The sequence below is a fragment of the Lucilia cuprina genome, chromosome 3 (genome assembly GCF_022045245.1).
Source record: "Lucilia cuprina isolate Lc7/37 chromosome 3, ASM2204524v1, whole genome shotgun sequence".
In the NCBI taxonomy this organism is placed as follows: Eukaryota; Metazoa; Arthropoda; class Insecta; order Diptera; family Calliphoridae; genus Lucilia; species Lucilia cuprina.
Window position 1 is genome coordinate 24069667 of NC_060951.1, and position 26095 is coordinate 24095761.

The 26095-nt window shown below is 28.2% G+C and overlaps 1 protein-coding gene across 2 annotated transcripts; it reads left to right on the forward strand.

The window, feature by feature from the left end:
- Positions 1-24374: 24374 nt before the first annotated feature.
- LOC124419056 lies at positions 24375-25531 on the forward strand. 2 transcript variants are annotated; one of them, XM_046947286.1, is made up of 4 exons: positions 24375-24504; positions 24570-24790; positions 24858-25011; positions 25073-25531. In XM_046947286.1, the coding sequence occupies exons 1-4, from the start codon at positions 24390-24392 to the stop codon at positions 25288-25290; spliced, it is 708 nt and encodes a 235-aa protein (XP_046803242.1). In that variant the 5' UTR covers positions 24375-24389; the 3' UTR covers positions 25291-25531. The 2 variants fall into 2 exon arrangements, with proteins under 2 accessions (XP_046803242.1, XP_046803243.1); XM_046947287.1 differs by lacking the exon at positions 24858-25011 and having other exon boundaries at positions 25073-25201.
- Positions 25532-26095: the final 564 nt, after the last annotated feature.

The window sequence follows — 26095 nt, forward strand, 5'->3', positions numbered from 1 at the left end:
TTAATATGCATATTTAATTTATGAAGAGTTTAATACATTACGCTATTTAAACTCTAACAAATGAAGATAATTGAAATGTCTACTTAATTGCAGTACAATCATCTATATAAGCAAATATATGGATGCTTGTATTGCCAAAACAATTAACATTCAATGGCAAAGGATTAAATAAATACAATGAAAATACAATGAGAATAGTCAGCTATCTATAATAATCTAGGGTCGGGCAATTGTATTTTTAATCCGCTCCGATTCCGCTATCTCTAATGATCCAGAGTATACATATTGGGTATTATTGAAACTACGAATAGAATGATAAACTTATTTCTTGTTTATTAACCCTTGTAGTCTGCGGTTTAAAACCGGTGGTGTCAAATGTATTCTTAGGTCGATTTAGAGAGCCATATATTCTGGTGCCTCACACCCCAGTACCAATACGCAGAGAAAAAACATTTGTCGATATGGTTAGGACAACTATTCTATGTTTTTTGTAACAATATTTTGTTGTTATAATCAATCAATTGTTAGTTTTATTGTATTTCATCAATATTTTAGTTATTGAAAACATTTAAATGTTTATGACAATTGTAAATCTGAGAATAATTCTCGGAAAAATAATTACAATTTACGTCGAGCACATTAGACTAACCATATTATGTGTAATATATAACCATAATGTGGTTACTTGAAGTCATGTGATTACTTGAAACCACAATATGGTTACTTTAGATAATAATATGATTACTTGAAGCCATTATATGATTACATGAAACTATAATATGGTTACATGAAGCTGCAATATGATGCTACAACGTTACATTATGATTACTAAACTATACTGAGATGAAATATTCGGACAATATATATTAGTAATATGATATCTTATTATACTAATAATGATCATAATTTGTAATTTCTTGATAGTAAAAATGATCATAATATGTTTTTAGTTTAAACATAATTCTAATCATAATATGTTGCCCTTAGATTATGCTTACCACGACTATATATATTCTTTTTCAGCGTACACATGGCAAAGTTTTTGACTTTATCTTGAACCGGTTATAGAATGCACTTGGTTATAACCCAAACTCGCAGGAAGAGAATGTTGGTTAAAAGACTGTTGTTTTGGCTTTTGGATATTACGCGAAGGTCAAAGATTAGATAGCTGGAGTACGGTGTTTTTATATCCTTCACCTTCGTGAGAAGGGTATATATAATTTTGTCCTTCCGTTTTAGAGTACCCCAGATATCAGCGAGATCCGAATCTTTACTAATTCTGTTGGACAACAAAATCGGTCATAAATAACGGAAATATGAGTAAAAATCCGAGACAACCTCTGAAACATCATCAAAAAATAAAAATGCTTTGATAAATAAGCAACAACAAAACTGTAAATTAAAAAAGATGTACATGTGTATGTAGATGTATTTAGTTTTATTACGCTGTGTATTTGGTTTTGTATGTTTGGATGCTGTTTGCTTCATTGAGTTTTGTATTTGTATTTTTTTAGCTATGAAAAGATTATATTATATTCCTACATAATAGGCTGAATATTTAAAATTTTTCACCATTCCGAAATAATACTTTATCACGACTAATACTAAGACAAATATTATAAACAAATAATAGTACATATATATTTATAAACAACTGTTTTCAGTGATGGGCAACACACGCAGTCACATTTTTACTTTAAAAACAAGTAGAAAGTATAGTCGGGCATCGCCGACCATATAATACCCTACACCATGAGTATATTTTTAAAATTTTTATTTTTTAATTAATTTATGTTGAATATTATCATAATTCCAAAATATTTAAGCAATTTATTGACAAAAAAACTAAAATTTCTAAATGAGGCTTTATATAGGTCAAATATGGGCCGATCCTCGGTATATTTGGGAAAAGGATATATTTTTAAATAGCAGTTAGTTTTGTTGAGTTTCATTGCGATACAAATGGTTACAAGTCAATTTAAGACATTTTTTGAAGGGGGGTTTGTATGAGGGCCAGGGTCAAATAAGGGCCAATCCTTACGAAAATCTGTAGTGCCATTTATACTTATATAAAATATATATGGAGGCTAGGTGAAGTAATGGACCGATTTCGACCATTTTCAATAGGCTTCGTCCCTGTGCTTGGTCCAAATTTCATCAAATTATCTCGAAAATTGCGGCCTGTACCTTGCGCACAAGGTTTACATGGACAGCCAACCGGACGGACGGGCAAGTCTTAATTGACTCAAAAAATGATTCTGAATCGATTGGTATACTTTAAGGTGGGTATTGGACCAATATTTTTGTATGTTACAAACATCAGTACGAACTATAGTGGAGTAGGGTATAATGAAACATTTCTGATACGCAAATACTAAGAAATAACTGATTTGATTAAATTCCAACCTTTTAACAACTGAAGTTTATTCAGTGTTACTGAATTCTGTTCAGTCATTACAATGTCTGTATATTTATAAACATACTTGGAGAACAATATTTACAGTTTAAATCCATATGGATGTTACAGTGAAGTCACTATATTGTTGTTATTGCTTGTATTGTACTTATCTTCTACTATTTACAACATTGTAGGAATATAAACAACATTATGTAAGGAGTGAGATCGAAAAATTCTTAACATACATATATGTTTATAAAAAAGAAACCACTAAACTTACAGCTTTATTTTTTTTATTTGTTTCAAATTATTATTACAATTTACAAAAAAAAATATTTTTATAGTTTTAATCACTAGTGATGAAATTTTGAACCCTTTTCGGAAACCCTTCCATTAACGTTTTATAGTGCTTTCTGTCACTTTGCTCGAACGTGTAGTCCATCTCCGTTTAAAATCTACCACACTTTTGGACACCTTTTTTGTACACTTCAATTCTCTTTTAACAAGAGCCCAATATCTCTCCACTGGCCTTAGCTCCGGGCAGTTTGGAGGATTTGCCTCTCTTGGTACAAATACCACATTATTGTTCTTGTACCACTCAAGGGCTTGTTTACCATAGTGACAGGATGCCAAGTCAGGTCAAAGATAAGTGGACACATTATGAAGTCTTATGAATGGAAGCAGCCTTTTTTGTAAACATTTCTTGATGTAAATTTCGGTATTTATAGAGCCCGTTGTAACAAATGATTGGCTTCTTTTGCCGCAACAGCATATTGCTTGCCATACCAAGAACTTTCTGGGAAATTTTGTCTGTTTTTGGGTCCTAAACTTTTCTTCAACATTCCCTCGAGCATCAGCAACATAAAACTTTTGACCTGGAAGTTGCGAAAAATCTGCCAGAACATATGTTTCGTCATCCATTATGCAGCAAGAATATTTTTTTATAAAACTTGACTTCAACTTCCGTGCTCTGTTTTTGGCCTCTAAATTTTTAGCAGCTTTCCTACCGGATGTGTTGGGAGCTCTTTTAAAAATGCGTTCTATTTTTTTGGCTTTAGAAACATCATGTGGACCATTCCTTCTACCTGAACCAGGTTTTCTATCAACTGACAAGTTCTCCCGGTACTGTTTAATAACATTGGAAACAGTTTGACGGCAGACCTTTGTATGCTTGGCCAACTTTTTGTAAGACCAAGTTGGTTTTAGTTGAAAATATTTAATAATTTCAGTACGCACTTTTTTCTGGTCACTCATTTTAATCAGATTAACAAAAAAATTAATATAATTGACATAACACATAATAACTGACATGTTTTTCAAAGGTAACTTGATCAAAAAAAAATCAAATAATACTTTGGTTGAAAAATGTAATGAAAAACGTGTGTTAAGAATTTTTCGATCTCACTCCTTATTTGTAAAAATATTTCTTGAAAGTTTATCTTTGTTGCAGACTTTAATATTTTATGCTAGTATGTACTTGCGTATACAGACATACATCGTCAAGAATGCACTACAATTTATAGTTACAACAGCAGCAATAACAAGACAATTGTGAAGCAATATTGCAGCAATTTAATGTGAGCTATTATTATTTGTATATATATTGCTGTTATTTTTGTCCCGTTTTCTTATTCTGGGTAAATAAAGTAAAACTGTAAGAGTTCTTTCTTTTTGTCTTAAGGTAGACAGAATCAAATTTTTAGATAAAACTATCAAAATACAATATTATGAAGATTTTACTTAAATGATGAAATATTTTCTTATGAAAAAATTGTCTCTGTAGCAATATGTTCATAAAGTACTGTATTTAAGTAAATAAAGTTTTGTCAAGTGTTATTTTTATTTTATTATTGTACTTAGATATCAAAATAAGTAAGGAAATTTGTATTTTGTAAATATATGTTTATGTTTTAATAACTATTTATTTGCTTAAACAATTTGTAAGAATAATAAGATTTTATTCGAGTAAATTATATAAGTAAATAAATAAAGTAAAATACTTTTGAATATTTGCTGAAATAAAATATTTAATGTTTCTATAAACACATTACTCTAGTATTTTTTTTGTAACATTATGAATAAATTAGTGACCGAAATGGTCGGTTAAGATATTAAATTATTAAATAGAAAATGTGAGTTCGAATAATTTTCAATTTTTATTAAAGACCCTCTAGACGTATTGTTTATTTTGTTTTAATTATTGTTAATTATACGCCCCATAGCACGTTATACTGCATAACTTGTATAATTTTATATGTAGTATACTTTTAGGCTTTAATGTTAAGTTATTTCAACCTGTTTTGCAAGAATTAGAAAATGTTCCTCTTTTTTTAATGTGAAAAGGTAAATATTTAAAATTAGGCATGGCCGACCATACGATACCCTACACCAGTGAGTTAAAAATATTATACCCACCATCAAAAACACATCGAAATATTGGTCATAGACAGAGTCAAGAATACATATTTTGGGTCCATATTAAATTCTAGGACGATATGTCCAACCATCCATCTGTCCGATTATCAATCTGTCGGACCATCCATCTGTCCGTCTGTCTGTTGAAATAACAATAGGGACCACATGGGAAGAGCTAGACAATTGAAGTTATGCATAAACATAAAAATCTCACTAACAACTTTTATGTAGATCGGCCCATAATTACTGACCTGGTTGAAAAAGCTAACCTTTCAGCTGAGTTATTCGAAGACAATTCTTGTTTGCCGGTTAGCGATCGACCACTGCCTGTGCTCGAAAAGGTATCAGTAACTATGTCAAATATAGTCGTTCGAATGCGTGCAGTTAAAAAAGGTTTTATCAGATCTCAACATAAAAAAATGTCCTTGACTAGATGCCATACCGGCACTTGTCTTGAAGCAGTACTCATTGACGCCAGCTCGTCCATTAGCTAATCTTCTCAGCATTTCCAGCATGCTGGAAGATTGCTAATGTAACGCCAATTCCTAAAAAGAGAGAGGCTAATAATCCTGAATATTAACGAATCAGAAGCTCTTGATGTCCTGGGTATGAAAATTCAGTGCGATGCCCGCTGGACTAAACACATTTTTCAAGTGTCGAAAGAAGCATTCAAGTGTCTCGGTATTTTGAAGGGGTATAAGATATACTTCACTCCATCTGATCTTCTTACTATTTTCATCACTTATATTCGCCCAAAAACGGAATACAAATCTCATGTATGAGCCGCAGCTTCAAAGTCTATTTTGGAGCTACTAGACCGCATACAGGAGTTTGTACTTATCGGTGACAGTGGGGTATGCAACTCTATTGATTCAATGGAGTACCGTCACGTATTTCTTCAATAACACGTGGAAGATTGGACAGTGGATCGCACAACACACTACAGGGAAAATTCATTCTTCAGCCGCACTGTTCGTATGTGGAATAAACATCCTGTACAGGTATTCCCTGCCACTTTCGATATAAGAAGATTCAATTCAAATGTCCACAAACACTTCCCCTTGGTTACTAAAATACGGGAACGAGTATAGAAATGACATTTGACTTAAACAATTTATATACAAAATAAAATCTATGTACAAAATTATATAAGTATCGGTTCGAAATTGACGCATATAAGGTTCTCTCCCGAAAATTACTCATACGCTCTTGGTTTAAAAATTTAACAAAAATATATAATTGAATTAAGCCATTTTCCTGATGTTTATAGGGGAAACATTTAACATATTTATAAGCTCAAAAGTCCTATCAAGGGGTACGGTTGTATGGGGGCTATACGAAATACTGAACAGATTTTAAAACTTTCCAAAGGTTTCGATCTTTGGTGAAATATTTGTATAATACCCTGGTGTACGGTATAAAATTTAAATATTTCATTTAAACGCTTAAGTTTCCCATTTGTGCAAGTGGGCAAGTTTATTCGACTTATCATGTAATCCCTGTTCAAATTCTGTTCAATTACAATATTTATAAACAGTTAATAACAATGTGAAATAAAATCAAAAAATAATAAATAAATAATTTTAACAAAAATTTTTACAAAATATGTTTAAAATGTAAATATTCAAGTCCATAAATTCAAAAGCGGACAATAGCGGACTGATTTATTAAATGCACAATGTGTTTGCGCAAGTTTGCCAGTCTAAATAGTCGCTCAAACTTATAAGTTTACGAGGGTTTTGAACGTTTAAATGAAAACCCTTAATGTAACTCCATTATTTACATACTTTTGCTTATTTTAAGATATGTTAAAAGAAAAAATAGTTGAATAATTTCCAAAAAATGCTAAAATGCATTGCTTTAAAATAAATTGCTAAGACGCAATTTTAAACAGCTTTTATTTATTCGCTATTGACAGAAACAATACATTACAAATAGAAAGATTTTGTTACATCTTATGTTAGTTGTTTTCAACAAGGTATTTTCTTTTAATAATGTGATAATTAACTATTCTTTGGTAAACATATGTGTATCTAATGAAGCTCTGTTTCTTGAAAACAAAATAAAATGAGAAATAGGCGAAATTGTAAATACATGTTATAAAAAAAAAATAAATAAAAATAAAACACGATGTATATAACTGTTAAATAATAATAAAACAAGAAATTTATTAAGCTTTTAATATAATATGACTGCAATAACGGTGCTGTTTTTAATACCAAGGAATATGTATTTCAAAAATTCAATTCAAATGACAGCCACATGAACTAAAAGAAGGTTTAAGGTTTCAATAAAATTTATAGCATGCAAACATCATTTAAAAAACTTTTTTTTTTTTTTTTGAGAATAGCACGTAGGAAGAAAACGCTTTTGCACTTTTTAAACAATAATATATTTTAAAAGAAATTAACCCCTTTTTTAAGTTTTTTATAAGCGCAATCAATAAAGACGACTTTAAACTGGTATTGAAAGTTGAAAGTATTTGAAATTGAAAAAAAAGATGTATAATATTCTTAAGTATTGAAAAATTTATTACACACAGAAAACAGATCGATGGGAAATCGGTTACCATGATAAATATTTAGTTAAACTAATTAAAATTGTATCGCTGTTATTGAAAAACTGTATACTTAACTGATTTTCTATATTCAGTATTAAAAAACAATAATACTAATCGAATTGTGGTTTTAACAATTTCTAAATCAATAATTTGAACTGAATTGTATCGGTTATTAAATTCATTTGGCAATTCAGTAAATGCAGCCGACTTTTATTTAGGATTAAAACGTAAGAACATCAAATATTAGTCGCTACAACCGAAAAACAGTAGAAAGTAAAAAATATTGAGCACTGCAACCAATTATCAATTGAAGTAATTATTTAAAATTTAATTACGGTTAAAGGAACCAAATTCGATGTTCAGAACCGATTAATTGGTAATTATAGTTGACATATACAAAAATAAATAAAATAAAACGAATTTATAATATGAAAAACCTAATTACATTTGAGGATAAATTAATGCAGAAATTTGGATAAAAAAAGGTAATGTTTGGTGTATTTTATATCTTATAATCTATTTTGTGTTATTTTTCTATGAATTTTTACAAAAATTGGATAGATCGGTATATTTATTGGTACAGGTTTAGAAATGCGGTAATTTAAGGCTCCGATATGGTTGCAAATATGATTTATAGTTTTCATGTTATAGCAGTGGTTTATATATGTTTTTATTGCATTATAGTTGCCATTTGTTTTGGTATATAATTTGTTGCATAATATATTTTTAGAAAATGGCTAATTGGATAGATCGGTATAATTATTTTCACAGCTTTAAAAACGCGGTATTTTAAGGTTCCGATATGGCTACAAATAACATTAACAGTTTTTCACGCTATGACAGTCATTTAGGCATCATTTTAAAGCATTATGATTGCACTTTAATATGGTATATCATTTGTAGCATAATGTGTATTTTTAGAAATTGGTCAATTTGATAGATCGGTAGAATTATTGTTCTATGTTTAATAAACGCAGTAATCTGAGGTTCCCATATGGTTGCAATTAACTTTGGCAGTTTTCGTGCTAGGACAGTCGTTTATACACCATTTTAAAGCATTAAAATTGCCGTTTGTTTTGGTATATAATTTATTGCATAATGTATTTTTAGAAAATGGCCAGTTGGATAGATCGGTAGAATTATTTTCCCAGGTTTAAAAAGGCGGTAATTTGAAGTTCCGATATGGTTGTGAATTACTCTGACATTTTTCATGCTATGACAGTCATTTATGCATCATTTTAAAGCATTATGATTGCACTTTAATTTGGTATATCATTTGTGGCATAATGTGTTCGTCTAAAAAATGGTCAATTTGAAGGATCGGTAGAATTATTGTTCTATGTTTAATAAACGCAGTAATCTGAGGTTCCGATATGGTTGCAATTAACTTTGGCAGTTTTCGTGCTAGGACAGTCGTTTATGCACCATTTTAAAGCATTATGATTGCACTTTAATTTGGTATATAATTTATTGCATAATGTGTTCGTCTAAAAAATGGTCAATTTGAAGGATCGGTAGAATTGTTGTTTTATGTTTAAAAACGCTGTGATTTGAGGTTCCGATATTGTTGCAAATAACTTTGACAGTTTTCATGCCAGGACAATCGTTTATGCATCATTTTAAAGCATTACAGTTGCACTTTGTTTTGGTGTACAATTTGTGGCATAATGAATTTTTAAAAAAATTGGATAGATCGGTATATTTATTGGTACACCGAATTATACAATAATTACAATCGAATTTTGGGATAGTTGTTAGAACCGACTGAATTCGATTGGAAACAAATTCGGCTATCACAACGAATCTGTTTTCTCTGTGTAGATTTCAAATACAGAATAGACTACATGATTCGTGATTTTATTATATTTGTGAGTGAATTTGGTGTAAAAAACTGCCTTGTCGGAAATCTTTTTCAACCATACGGCGAGCTAGAGGTGATCCATCTCCACATCCTTGTAATCATTGAAAAATTTTCAGATGGTATTTTATTTTAAACCATATTTGAAGATCCTCTTCACGTATTGTTTATTTTGTTTTAATAATGGTTAATTATTCGCCCTTAGCACAACGTACCGCATTACTTGTACAATTTTGCATATATATGTGTATATTATGCTTACTTCTTCACTTTTTCCGGTGTAATTTCTTTGGTGTAATTTAAAAATTCAAATTTGTTTTTTTTTTCGAACTTAAAACAAAAGAAATATGAAGTAGGTTAAGCTGGGGAACTAGTATGAGAGCAATGATCAAAACACGAACGATCGTAAGAAAATTTTAAAGTGCAATTTATATATGTATATAAAAGCAATATTTTTATCAATATTTTTTAATGAGTTATGTACGTTTAAAAGATTTTCGGCAGGGAACCTTGTATGGGAGCTATTACCAAGGATGGACCGATCGTGAAAAAATTTGAAATAACATTTATGTATACAAAAATAGTATATATGCCAAATATTTTATGGGTATCACTATTTGGTAATGAGCAGGGCAAGATTTTTCATGCACTAAAAAATTAAAAATCTGCTCTTATAATATGCACTATAAAATGTGAAAAATAATTTTTGAAAGTGGAAAGCTTGATAGCAATTATAATAACATTTTTATTTTTGTATAAATTATATTTCTTAATTAAGTTTATACATCTTAATTTTTCCTGTAGAATAGTATACTAAATTCGGATTTGAAATATGTTCCGCAGTTTTCGGTCTATAAAATATACCGCCCAATAAATAAACAAAATAATTACGCCAATATTCGCGCTGTTCCGAAAACTTTCATAAAAAGGTACACACAATCACAATTTCAACAAGTAAGAGTGTTATATTCGGCTATGTCGAATCTTTTATACCCACCATCAAATCACTGATATATAAATGAACTTTGATATTTTGAATATCTTATTATTATATATCGATATTAATAAGAACATTAGGGTAACATTTGAAAGAGGTCCATTAATGGGGGTTTTACTATTGACAGTGCTAATTTTTATAGCGAGTAGGGGTATTTATACATACATATATGGACCAATTCTCATAAAGTCTGTAGGAAGATTTAAGTTCCTTATTTGTTTCAAATTTCATCGATCTACTTGTATTTTGAAGCCACTAAGGAGCATTAAAGTCATAAAATATGGTAGTGAGATTTTAAATCAAAATTGTTTTATGTCGAGTTGCATTGCAGTATTCGCATTTTTCGCGTCATTTCTGGGACGGAATTTATATGGGGGGACGGATCCTCATAAAAATTGATAGAGTGAATACGGTTCCTATAAAAGAGAACTAGTTTATGTCGAATTTCATAAATCTACTAGTATTTTTAAGCCAGTACAGCTTTAAAGTCATTTCCTGAAGGGGCCTTATATTGGGGTAGCGTCAATTATAGACCAATCTCCGTAAAATTTTGTAGAACGATCATAGTTCCTACAGGTCAGGTTTATAACGAATTTCATCGCTTTACTCGTTTTTTATTGCCTTACTCGTTTTTTTGATGGGGACATTATATGGGGGTAGCTCAATTAAGGCTCGATCCACATAAAATTAGGTTAAGAGTTTTGACTGGCAAGAAACTTAATTAAGTCGAATTTTATTACTATACTCGTATTTTTAATCCAGTAATGGGCCTTAAAGTATTTTCTGATAGGGACCTTATGTTGGGGTTAGGGTCAATTAAGGCCTGTTCCACATAAAATTTGGTAAAGAGATTTTGGCTTGTGAAAAACTTCTGAGAAATTTCATCGCTATACTCGTATTTTTAAGGCAGTAGTGAGCGTTAAAGTTATATGGGGGGTAGGGTCAATTATAGACCGATCCACATAAAATTTGGTGGAAAGGTTTTGGTTCCTAAGATACATACTTATGTCAAATTTCTTCGCTATATTCGTATTTTTACGCCCATAATTAACATTAAAGTCGTTTTCTGAAGGGGGCCTTATATGGGGGGAAGGGTCAATTGTGAACCGATCCACATAAAATTTGGTAAATTTTGACTTCTGTGTAATTTCATTGCTATAATCCGATTTTTAAGCCAGTAATGAGCATTAAAAAAATTTATGGGGGGACCTCTTATGGGGGGGTAGGGTCAACTATGGACCAATCCACATAAAATTTGGTAGAGAGATATTGCCTAGCATAAAACTTATTTCTGGGAAATTTGGTAAAGAGAGTTTGGCTAGTATAAACTTACTTCTGTTAAATTTCATCGCTTTAGTCGTATTTTTAAGCAAGTAATGAGCGTTATAGTAATTTTATGGAGGGTCTTTATATGAGGGGTAGGGTCAATTATGGACCGATCCACATACAATTTCATAAAGATTTTTGGCTGGTAAGATACTTCCTTATATAAAATTTCATCGCTATTTTCCTTTGTTTAAGATAGTAATAAGCGTTAAAGTCATTTTTTGAAGGGGACCTTATATAGGGGGTAAGGTCAATTATGGACCGATCCACATAAAATTTCATAGATAGGTTTTGGCTAGTGGGTCAATTATGGACCGATATACATAAAATTTGGTTGAGAGATATTAGCTTGCATATAAGTTATGTGTGTCGAATTTAATCGCTATGTTCCCATTTTTATGCCAGTAATGAGCGTTAAAGTCATTTTCTGAAGGGGACCTTATATGGGGGGTCGGGTCAATTATGGACCGATCCACATAAAATTTTCATAGAGAGGTTTTGGTTAGTAAAAAACTTACTTATGTCAAATTTCATCGCTATATTTGTATTTTTAAGCGAGTAATGAGCGTTAAAGTCATTTTCTGAAGGGGACGTTATATGGGGGGTAGGGTCAATTATGGACCGATATACATAAAATTTGGTTGAGAGATATTGACTTGCGTGAAACTTATGTGTGTCGAATTTCATCGGTATATTCCCATTTTTAAGCCACTAATCAGCTATTTAGTCATTTTCTAAAGGGGACCTTATATGGGGGGTAGGGCCAATTATGGTCCTATGTCCGCCATAATGTATAATTATATTTCAGACGTCAAAAAACTGACCTATGCGAAATTTTGTGCTATTTGCTTCATAAACAACGAATTTGTGAATATTTGAAGCTATTTATACAGTATTCCGGGAGGTACATTTGTATGGGGGCTATGTGAAATCGTTGACCGATTTTGCCCATTTTTTTTTTTTTTTTTTTTTTATGGTGGGTATAAAAATATTGTGTGAAGCCTAATATGTATATACAAATGTATTATTATTTAGAAATATTACAATTAAATCAATTCATTGCATTCTTTAAAATTTAATTATTAAAACTTAATTTTTTCAAAAAATTTAAAATCAACTTTTGGATTAAAAAGTGTCTAATTCACCAAAATATATGTTGTCACAAATATTTAGAACTCTATTGTCAAAAACTCCGATTTTGTTGACATGAAATTCAAAAGGGCGTTACAAATTAGTCATTTCCGCAAATCAGAAAGTCCTGAAAAGCAGCTTAATAGACAGCCACTGAAACATGTCTATTCATGTTCAGATATACATCTTGTAAAAAATGAGTTTTTATAGCAACGCATCTCTACAAAAAAATTTCCGACCAAATAAAATTTTAAATGAACCTTCCCCCAAAATTCAGAAAAGTATTCAGATTTTTTAAAATTTATAGATTTCGGTTAAATATTATTGTTAGGCTAATTATTGCAACTTCTCAATAACTAAAAGTAGGATTTTATAATGCAAATAACTCGTTTCTAGATATTATAATTGTACTTTTGTTAATTGATATCAATAAAACATAGGAGATCTCTATGCCCACTTCCTGTGTATATATAATAACGAGAAACAAATTATTGGCATTACAAAATCCTCCCTTAAGTTATAGTATAGTAATAGTAAAGAAATTATAGTCGGGCACTAAAGTTGTGAAGGGTATACAAAATTAGGCACTCAAACACATAAACATATTATTATATTCCTCATCGTAGAGTGCAAAAAATATAACAATAAAAAGACTCACTTTTGTTTTTTTGTTTTGTATAAAAAACACAATATAAAAGCTGTAAAAAACTCAACAATAAAACAAAAATTGATATCCCCATAGGAGAGTATTGTCTGATAAAAGTCTTTGTGTATATCACAAATATTTTAATATTTTCATTCGTTTTTGTTGAAGACATTTAAAGATAATTTTAAAAGAGGATTTTATAATGCCAAGAAGTGTTAAAGACATTAAATACTTTAACATTATATTTTTTTTTGTCCAAAAAAATTAAAAAATTTAAACAGAAATAAGATTTTGAAAAAAAGTTACTTTAAATTTGTATTTTGTTTATTTAAGATCTCAAGAAAATATTTTTGGGTTGTTCTCGGCCTTAATATCACTTTATATCACCTAAGTATGTTATGAAAAATTATATGAAGATTTCAACACCTAATAACTTTACTTTACTCTAAGAGAACTATAACATAATTTGTTTATTAGTATTATCATTCAAACTTTCCATTTATTAAAAAATCTATAATCGAAGTAAGTAAGTGCTTATGTTAATATATGTCGAGTCTTTGCAGGGTACTTAACTATTTACATTATTATTTTCAAAAATTTTAAAATTAACATAGTTTTTCCTAAATTGTTTGCGCTTTAATGAAGGTAATTGTTCATTGTAATTTTTAAGTAATATGTACTTTTGTATTAAAAACACAATACAGTTTTTGTACCCTTTTGTTAAATTAACAATATTTTCTAGGAAAAATATCTCATTAAAATATTTGTCTTAAGGTGATACTTAAGACAAATATTTTAATGAGATCTTTTTCCTAGAAAATATGTATTTATAACAGAATTTTTTCCTTGTAAAGTTCTGTTTTGTATTTTTAAAGAATTTCGATAAATTGTCTAGTTTAAGCTTCATGCCTTTTGTTTCGACTCATTTAAGTTTTCTTTGCTCTTGTTTATTTACTTTTTTTTGTTTGCTGATTTCTGTTTTTTTATTTTTTTTTCATATTATTTTATGTCATTGTTGATTTTAACGGTTTGCATCAGTTGCTTTTGTAATAGAGAATTCCCAGCTAGCATTTTTTGAAATGTTTCATTACATTCGAGTCATTTCTGACTCTTCTGCAAGACTGATCATTTTAATATTGATCATTTAATATATACAGTTTTGTAAATAAATCAGATATTAAACATTTATTAGAATTATCTTCCGAAAAAGACCATTAAACACAGAAAATTATTATAATTAAAACATAATATAATTTCAATTTCCTTCAATCTACTTCATAAATATCACACAAGTTCAAATACTTATACATTTAATTTTATAAACGAAATGAGAATTATTTCAACACATTTTAGGCCAACAAAAAACAAAATGTTTTTCTAACTCTTTCAAAAAAGTCTTTTCTGATCCCCACTTCTAATCAGTTTCGACTAATTTTTGAATCGAAATGAATTTCTGAGTCATTTTTGGTGTAAGTGTTGCTATTTCATTATGACCACAAAATAAGTTTTTAAAACCATCATATTTTAAATACCAGGATTGCTATACATTTTGTTATTGTCTTTCAAATATTTAGTTTTCAATCATATATCGGGATCATTTTCGAGTCATTTTTTAAGCTTACAGCTTATTAAACACTTTTAGATCATAAAAAGGAGTCAATAATGACTCAGTTTACTGTTTAATCACCCAACAGTCTTCCAAATGCTAGCTGGGTTACTAAGGTGAGTTTCTTGTGGTTCCTATCTTCCCCTTTGTTTATTTTTTGCGGTAATTTTGAATTATGTTCTGGAAAACAGTAAAGGATTTTTTTTTCTTTTTTCAACATTTTTACATTTAATTTATTCTACACCAAAAAAACTGAAAATGAGTTTTTATTATCAAAATAATTGTATCAAGAAAGTTTTGCACCTATAACCAAAATTATGATATCAATTACCAAATTTAGGGTCTAATTTTATTAAACGAAACGACAAACGTTCAAAAAAATTTGTATGGAAAAAATTAAAATTTTCAAAAATTTCCCAGTATTCTTCATACAAATTATTTACGTTACCGAATGTTTCGTTTTATAAAAGGAGGGGGTTATTTTTTAATTTACCCCCTCATTTTATACGAAACTTTCGGTAACGTTTAAAATTTGTATGAAGAACACTGGGAAATTTTTGAAAATTTGAATTTTTTTCATAGAAATTTTTTTAAACGTTTGTCGTTTCGTTTTATAAAATGAGACCTTTACCCCCTCATTTTATAAAACGAAACATTCGGTAACGTAAATAATTTGTATGAAGAATACTGGGAAATTTTTGAAAATTTTAATTTTTTCCATACAAATTTTTTTGAACGTTTGTCGTTTCGTTTAATAAAATTAGGCCCTTAATTTTAATTTATTTATTTTCAAAATAAACCTAGCCTGTTTGTATTAGTCGGTTACAAATTTCTACTTAAAAAAATTTTACTTAAAATATATAATCAAAATATAATACATATAATAATATAAATATAATATATATTATATAAAAAATAAAATAAATAAGAATAAAAAATAAATTATTAATAATAAAATCAATTGCATTGTATATATAAATAGTTGTACCACCAAAATTAAAAACCTAACTCAAAATGTCAAAATATTAATAATGGAAGTTCATCACAACCAGCTAAGAAATTTATAAAAAAATAAAAATATATATTTTTTCCAAATAACGAATTAATCAAAACAATTAATGTCAATAATTGAGACAAGGTTTAACATTGGTTAATTCTATAAATTAAATATTTAGTAAATATAAAATTGAATTTTTATTATTTTATTAATCAAATAAATTAAACTGTTTGATAGAGAATTTTTTTATAAATCAATTAAGAAGGTGATTAAAACAACCAAATTATTAATCGATTACAAACAACGTTAAGGGACTACTCGACATTTAACAATGCGTTCAGCATTTACAAAAAATATCAGTTTAATGTCACAACTGAACATATAAAGTGTTTTATAAATTGTCAGGAAACTTGAATATTATATGCCTAATATTTTATTGACTATTTAAGAATGATAAGTATTGCTAGAATAAAAATTAAAAATAAATCTAAAATCGAAAAGAAGGCCAGAAAATGTTTTTTTAATCAATAAAAAAAATTAATTAAATAAATTAAAAATTTATTCAAAATTGTATACTTAAGTTTCAAACAGTTTCAAAAACCGAGATAATTAAGACAAATAAAAATTTGTTTAAATAAAAAATAAAAAAATTAAAACATGTTAATTGAAAATAAACTACCGATAATTTTTTCTGTGTAATGTTTTTTTCATGTTTACGTAGTGTGGAAAATTTTTAATAAAAAAATTTGATATAAAAATAAATTACAAAACTTTTTTATTATGTTATAGGGCGTATAAGATCTTTAGTTATCTTTAATGTTATGGGTTTTGCTTTACAATAGTTTTTTGTTTTAGAAAACCCTGCTATGTATTTGACTTATACCTTGATGGTTTTTTATCTATTGACTTTTAACAGCATGACACAAATTTGTTCCCTTCATCGTTTTCAATTTTTGTAGGTCAAAGGAAAATTATATTTTGATTCGTTTTCGTTTCTATCTGCAGGTTTTTTTTCGTTTTTTCTCTAAGGACATATTTTTGTTCTTTTTATTTATGTTGTTTTTTGCATTTATTCTAATGTTAAATTCTGGTAATAATAAATAAAATGTAAAAGTATAGAAATCAGTGTCATAAGACATCATTATTTTTGTTGATTGATGATTTTTTTGCATTTATCCATAAATTGTTTTGTTTTTATTTTATGATATTTGTGGTATTTGTTTTGTAAAATAAAATTACTAGAAAGATCTTTTAAATATGCTACAGTTTTTCAGTATGTATGGAATATGCCACAAAAAACAGTAAATTATGTTTCTCAGTTTACACCTCACCTCATTTACACACTAAACTAACTGCTATAAGAACATCAACTGTTTCATTGAAGAAACCCTTTACTTGAGTTTTTTGTCGAGTAAAAAGTAGTAAAACAAACTTTGTGCAGTATTGATTTGTTTAGAAAAATATTTTATAAAATTTGTTTTAAATTTTTTTATATAATGCCAATGAAACAAAATTTATTTAAATTTTGTTCGTATACTTTTTATATTTATGAGAATATTTTTTATTTTTCTCTTGTTTTACTACTTTTACTAGAAATGTATTCAAAGAAACCTATTATTAAAATAAAATACAATTTATTTTGTTTGAATATTAAATAAAGTAGTAGTATATAAAAAATAGTGGGGTATTACAGTTGCTATTTCACAAACATTTCGGATATGCACCTTTCAAGAAGCTTTCATATCTTTTTTTAAAAAATGTAAAAAAAAATCATTAAAACCTTAAAAAGGACCATTTTATTTCTTGATCCAGCTCACCAAATATAGACGCCAGAACAAAAAATTTTGAGAAATGTTATTTTAGAATAAAATAAATTTTAATTTTTTTGGTGCAACTTTCATTTTCAGGCTACCCTAATACATTGAATTACAATGTTATAAATTTTACAATTTATTAATTTAAATTAAACAGAATTTTAAAATAAAATAGCGGTTTAATTTATTCATCAAGTCGTTTAATTGCGACAAACTCAATAAACAGTATTTTGATATAATTTTTCAATTACATATAACATTTTTAATATTAAATAAATTAAATTTACTTATTAAAAATAATAAACATTTATAACGAATTGAACAGAGTTAATTTAATTTATTTTAATTTGATTCACATTGTGTATTTCCAAAGAATTTAAGAAATTTATTTTTAATATTCGAAAGTCTACCTAACGTATACGTATTAATCTACCTAAATAATACTCATACGCAGGGTTTACTCTACATCTCTTACTTGTACGCAGAGCATCAACATTTGTTTTACACAATGTATTGTACGCAAAGGTACACTTGTTTTAATTTCTCTTTAGGGTCTCATTTAATATATACATATTTTTTCTTATTTGTTTTTTTTATTCATTCATTCGCTTATTATGACAAAAGTGATGGCTTTGTTTACAAAAACATTCTCTGGAAACTTGATACTCCATTTCATGTTTTGCTTTTGATGTTGTGTCACATTTGCAGCAGATGCATTAATAAAACAAAATGTGGCTGTAAATAATAAATAAGCAAGAGTCCGTTCCGTATTGTATGTACCTTTCACTATTGCGTATTTCTAAAATGTTTAACAAATGTTTTTTCTCTTTTTTTTTCTTTATCGTAAATAAAAAAACACTTTTTTAAAGCGTATCGGATAGAATTAATTAAAATTTATATTAAAAAGATAAAAACACAGAACAGATGCAGATAGATAGTATGACTGCATTATAGATTCAGAAAAATTTATCACGAAATTGAAAATAAACTGCCCTTAATACTGTAAACCTCTTGATTAATATAACAATTGTTTAAATTTTCGCTTTAGAGGCAAACTTAAAAAAATATTACTTTTTTTCTAAACTCAACAAATAGTGTTACAATGTCCTTATGAAAATGAAAATTCCCTAAATATTATTCACTCTCAGTCGCTTGAGGGATTTATGCAGTAACGAACTACCTACTTAGCCTACCATAGTCCATTAACTTTTTAAAATGTGCTTGCCCTGCGAGGAAGTCAATAGTCACCTCAAAAATTACAAAGAGACAGACAAAAAGCTTAAGTTTGTTCTTAAGTGTCAACTCTCTTGCTTACAAAAGGGAAACTTAAGTTACGATTATCTTCGCCCTCGTTTCCAAAGAGTACATCCGTGACGAAAGACAAATAAGAGAGGTGGTTAGACGTTAGCGCAAATCCAAGACTTTTTTCTAATGCTTTAATTCTTTGTCGAACTGCTGGGAGGTGTAAAAGAGAACACGCGCTATCATAGTTAAATATACATACACAAACAAGTTAGGCCAAATATATGCATGTATGTCAAAATCCTTTGTGAAATGAAAATTTTAAATTTTATTTAAATCATGCTTAAGAATTAATTCAAAAAGAACATCAAAGTTATGCCTGCTTAATTGAAAGGGCCGCATAGCTACAGTCCTGTATAAACAATTACAGCAGAATCATTATTCAACATTTTATAAAAGTATGTTATGACATTTGAAGCAAACGTGTGCTTGTGTATAAAAAAGCGTTATTATCAATTAAACAGTGTAGACAATTTGTCAACAGAATTTTCACGATGAAGTTAAAAACTGTAAAAAATGTAATTTATTTGAATGTAAAGCTATTTCATTATTAATTACTTTAATTAACATTGACAAATAGCACTAAATTTTGGTAATTAGGTTAAAAACTCTTTTTAAAGAAAAAATGTTGAATCAAATTAACAATATCCAGTTATTTTTATTAAAACCATATTGATGTCTTTAAAAATATTCCTAAAGGTGTTTTTAGTCATTTAAATGATATTGGCGGAACGTAACACACGCTTTTTTATTTCATTTATTTGTTTTTGAAAATATTTCTAATAAAACCCATTTAAAAGATATACATTAACTGCTGTATGCTCAGAAATATACTGTTTATTTAGCTTTATTACACAATTCTCTTAACTAAATCATATTTATTATCCTAAATTCATTGTCTATTTTATGCGACACATATTTTTATTCCAACTATTTATTTTAGCATGAAGCAGAAAAAAGTCATTAGAAAACCATTAAAACTCTATTCCTTTTGGCCAATAGAAATATTTTATATCAACAAAACGGGAAATAAAAGCAAGAATAACTTACTTACAACTGAAATAAAAATATACTTCAGAAAATGTTATATAAGGTTGAAGGAATATAGATAATGAGGGAGAAAATTGTCATGTATTTTTTTTTAGTTAAAAATTTAAAATTTCGTTAGAAAGTTAAAAAAAATTTAAAAATTTTTTAGAAATTTTCTATTAGAAAATCCGTAATTTTTTTAAGGAAAAGATTTTTATATTTTTTATAACGAGAAATTTTCTAAGGATTTTTTTATTCTATATATTGCAAATTTTCCATAAATTTCTTTGCGCGCTTTCCGTAAATTTTGAAATTTTTGTATTTATTTCTCTTTTTAAGAAATTTTTATATAAATTTCCTTTTATCCATACATTTTTTTCAATAGGATATTTTCAATCATTTTATTTTTATAAGCTTTCCATATTTTTCCATAATTTTTATGGGTATTAGTAGATTTGTAAATTTTATGGTAATTTTTTCTATAATTATACTCTTCACCTTCGTGAGAAGGGTATATATAATATCACGATGAAATTCATCGTAAATAACTTTTATATAAATATAAACAAAATTTTATGTGGATCGGCCAATATCTAGCCCTATCTCCCATCTAACGCATTGCTGACGGATTTTAAAAAACAAAGTTTCTTTTTTCTCATGAATAGACATGAATTTCTAATGAATTAATAAAAAAATGTGTTTGCTGATGAAATGCCCACATATCACACCAGGTTACTTAAACGTTGTACATGTCTTTATATACACGCAGAGAAAAAATATAGTTGTGGTAACCATAATCTAAGAGCAACATATTATGGTTCCCAGCAAAAAATATTCTGGATTTGGAAGCAATAAATATGATTACTGCATCTTTTACTGCTACATTTATTGCATCCTAAAATTATTGCCTTACAAAAATGATTTTGAAAGGCATACATTCAGCTATTCGTGTAGGTGGTGAATTAAGTATTTAGAAAAAATCAGCGCTTCTTGTTAGACAATCACTGGATCTGTAAGATTTTATTGCTTCTCGTCAGCTTTAAAATCTGTAATTCAGTTTTGATATTTTCTAATATTGATATTTATAAAACATTTCCATAACAATTAATTATTTTTCTTCTAATTTTTTTTTTTAATTATAAATAGGTATACCAATTTATAAAATTTACACTATTAATGAATTTTAAAGAATTGTTAAATTAAAGTTGCAAGTTATATAAAACTCAAATTTAATTGTGCTAAAAATTTATTACATATGTATGGTATTACATATAAATATCAGTTTTTATAAATTTAGAAACTTTTTCAGAATACATAAAACAACAACAATACTACATACATATTTCTAACGGTAAAATCCACAATAGAATAAAAAACATATCAGAGAACATTTTATAAGAACTATGTTGAGAGAGAAATAATTTGTAAATATTTTCTACGTAATTCTCTTTTTATACCCTCCACCACCATCAGTGGTGATAGAGGGTATATATAACTTTGTCATTCCGTGTGTAACACCAAGAAATATTCATCTGAGACCCAACAAAGTATATATATTCTTGGTCCTTATGAAATTCTGAGTCGATTTAGCTATGTCCGTCTGTCCGTCTGTCCGTCTGTCTGCCTAAAACACGCTCACGTTAAAACTAAGCCAAGGACATCAACCAAATTAACCGAAAATATTTGCTGTTATCCTAAGCAGTTTGGTATTGAAAATGGGCAAAATCGGTTCACATCGGGAAAAGTTATGAATCAAAATTTGAAATAACCTCGAAAAAAATAAGCATTTTTTACACATTCTGATATAATTTTCTCGAAAACTATGCAAGATAATTCCATAAAAATCGGCATACATTCGTTTCCTCACAAAGGCTTTATATCTGTGGAAAATCGCCAGAATCCGTCCACAATTTCATATACCTCCCATACAAAAGTACATATTCCCGGAAATTTGGTTTTTTGTTAATAACTTACGTCGTTATATCGATATCTTCACAAAATTTTAGAAATTAAAATTTTATGATAATAGAATTTATTCAGAGGAAAAATTTTTTGGATGGATCCATAATTGGTCATAGCTCCCATACAAGGTCCCCTCCCGAAAATCACGTAAACTCGCATAACTCATTAGTTAACTAAGATATCGATATAAAATTTGGTACAAGTATTGCTCTTATATACGGAAATATTACTACGGAAGATTTTTAGGATCGGTCCATAATTGGTCATAGCTCCCATACAAGGTCCCCTCCCGAAAATCATTTAAACTCGCATAACTCATTACTAAATCAAGATATTGATATAAAATTTGGTACAAATATTGCTTTTATATGCTGAAATATAACCATGGAAGTTTCTTTGGATCGGTCCATATTTGGTCATAGCTCCCAAACAAGGTTCCCTCCCGAAAATCACTTAAACGCACATAATTCATTACTAAATTAAGATATCGATATAAAATTTGGTACATGTATTGCTCTTATATATAAAAATATTACAATGAAAGTTTTTTTGGATCGGACCAAAATTGGTCATAGCTCCCGTACAAGGCCCCCCTCCAGAAAATCACTCAAACGCGCATAACTCATTAGTAAATTAAGATATCGATATAAAATTTGGTACAAGTATTGCTCTTATATATTGAAATATAACCGTGGAAGTTTCTTTGGATCGGTCCATATTTGGTCATAGCTCCCATACAAGGTCCCCTCCCGAAAATCACTTAAACGCACATAACTCATTACTAAATTAAGACATCGATGTAAAATTTGGTACAGGTATTGCTCTTATATATAGAAATATTACAATGAAAGCTTTTTTGGATCGGTCCATAATTGGTGATAGCTCACATACAAGGTCCATTCCGAAAATCAGGTCCCCTCCCGAAAATCATTACTCAATTAAGATATCGATATAAAGTTTGGTACAAGTATTGCTCTTATATACAGAAATATTACAAAGTAAGATTTTTCCGATCGGTTCATATTTGGTCATAGCTCCCATACAAGGTCCCCTACCGAAAATCTTTTAAACGCGCATAACTCATTACTAAGTTAAGTTATTGATATAAAATTTGGTAAAAGTATTCTTATATACAGAGAAATAACATTATAAAATGTTTTTCCGGACGGTCCACAATTGATCATAGCTCCCATATAAGGTCCCTTTTAGAAAAACACACATACAAGGTTCCCTTCCGAAAATCAGAAAAAACGCACATAACTCATAACCAAATGTTTATATCCATACATTTAGCAAAACATTGCTCTTATGTACATAAATTCACTATAAAATTGTTTTATGACCGGTCCATATTTCGTCATAGCTCTCATACTAGGTCCAGAAAATCACTTAGATTCACAATATTTATTACCAAGTAGAATTCTGAAATATTGTCTTTATGTACATAATTGGTCATAGCTCCCATACAAAGTCCTTTTACGAAAATCTCTTAAACGCACATTACTTATTACCAAATTAAGCTATTGATACATAATTTGGCAAAAATAATAGTTTTGTATACTTCTATTTCTCTTATACTAGGTCCAGCCCCTAAAAGCGCTTTAACCGTATTTAAAGAGCATTATCAATTTGTGTTGAACAAAATTTTGTGTAGAACAAAATTATATATGTATTTGTATTTTGAAAATCTATAAATCTTCCAAACACATCCAAACATGCAAATTACTAATTTTATAATGTTCAATGAATCTTGGAATTGTAATAGATTTAACTTTTGGGATTTTTTTCTATTAAAGACATGAGAAAACTTATTTCTACAAATATTTGATCAATTAGAAAAGTAATAACATAGAAGTAGCTGGTGGAGGGTATTTAAGATTCGGCACAGCCGAATATAGCACTCTAACTTGTTTAGTATTTGTTTTTACTGCTTCATGTAAGCACTAACAGAAGGCGTAATAATTTTTTGGTACCAGAAATAAATAAATATTGTAAATAATTGTAAAAATAGTGCTTTTCCGTAGATCACACTGCTGCACAGAAGCACTAAAGTAAGGCAAAAATTATAATAATGATTTCTTGATTATACACGACGGATAATTTAACTAAAACGAAGATGATGCAATATTTATTAAAATTACATTTAGTTCTGATGTGTCGTTCTTTAAATCAAGTGAGTAAGCGCATAAAAGTGATAGTGTTAAAATAAAAAAGTATAACGGTTTAAAAGCATACATACGCATTTGCACACATTCATATAACAGTGAGTTTATGTATAAAAATTAAAAAAAAAAATTAAAAAACAATAATTAGATATTTTGCATTTTTAGAATATTTTTTTTTACAAAATGGGACGCTTTAGACCTGCGAAGGAATCTTCTACTAAAACAAATCCATCAACAACCATTGAGACTGCATCAAAATTGGAAAAACTCCAAAAAAGTATAGAAGAACTTCAAAAAGGTATAAACTTGTTAAGTAATACTATAAAAAAACCTTAAATTATAAATGTATTTTAACATAATTAGTAAACAGCGACATGGCTAAAGAAATTAAGGAATTAAAAGAAACATTTTGTGGACAAAACAAAATAATTGTAGATCTATTGTCTGAAATGCATGTCCTCATAAAATCAAATTTAACCTCCACTGCAGTGGCCACAAGATATTTGGACAAATTTCCTCTTAAATCTAAATCGGAAATGGACGATATAGAACTAGAAATTTCTGATGAAAATATGGAAGCTATGGTAATAAAACTACACTAATATTTATTAATACACCTAAATTTTTATTATTCCTTATATTTTATTTTAGACTCACACAATTAAAAAAATAGTGAGAAGAAATGGTATTAAGAAAATGCTAACAGCCATTTTTGATAAACATCTGCTACTAGAATTTAACGTTGATGGAAGACAAAATAAAAAAAGACTCTTAGACTACCCAAAACTTATAAATTTAATTTACAGTAAGTTAATTTAATAAATTTATAATATTATTTATTTCATACTTGTTTTTATTTTTTTTAGAATGTGTTTATAAAGACGAAATGTTGACAAAAAAGGACTTTTATGATGAAATAAGAAAAGGCATTCGCTTGGCAAAAAATAGACATTACAAAGAAGCATCCTTTAAAAAAAATCAGCAGCTTAGATTAAATGACATTCAAAGTAATTCTTCTAATGATGAAAATAGTTTAAATTATTTAAATACAAAGGAAAATGAATTATCTTTAATGGATTTTTGACTATTTTTCTTCTTAAATTTCATGAATTTTCTTTTTTGGAATAATTTATTTTTTACTCTTATTGCTGAACGAAATATTTTTTTATAATTAATTTTTTATTCTTATTCATTTTTTAAAACACTTGTTCTTTTTTCAATTTCCAATAATTTGTAAATTTCGTTATTATTGAACAGACCAAATATTTCGTAAAAATATTAATACTTATAAAATATTATTATACTTTACATTTTTAAAAACTCTTAATTATTAGAATGAAATATTTACAATAAACTTTTATGCCGGTATTATTTTATATCCTTTATAAAACATGAATAATTAATAATATTTAGTTATTAGTGTGAAATTAATCAATATAATATGTTTTGTAAATGATCTCTTTTTTAGTTCTTATTCATAAAAATTACATGTTGATAAAAATAAAATTATTTTTATACATAAACTTTTATCAATTCTTTTTTTTTGGGGTGGTGGGGGTGTTGGTAGAGGAAATGGCTTAATAAAGCATTACTAGAATGCCTTCTTTAATACATATTAAAGAAGGCGTGATAGTATCCCTTTTTTAAGGCATGAATTACCAACATAGTGGATGCTGTGTAAAAGGCAACTAGATCGTGCTTCCGCGAGCACATGATATAATCAATTCCGAAATGCACAATTATTTGTACATATTTAATTCGATGAAATCAGGTTAATTTAAAAGCTGTGAAATATGCTTATTTTGGATTCCTTATTTAGAGCCTTTACGCGAGGAATCCAATATAAAAATCATGTAATCTTTCATGCGAAGTGGTAGCAGTATACAAGT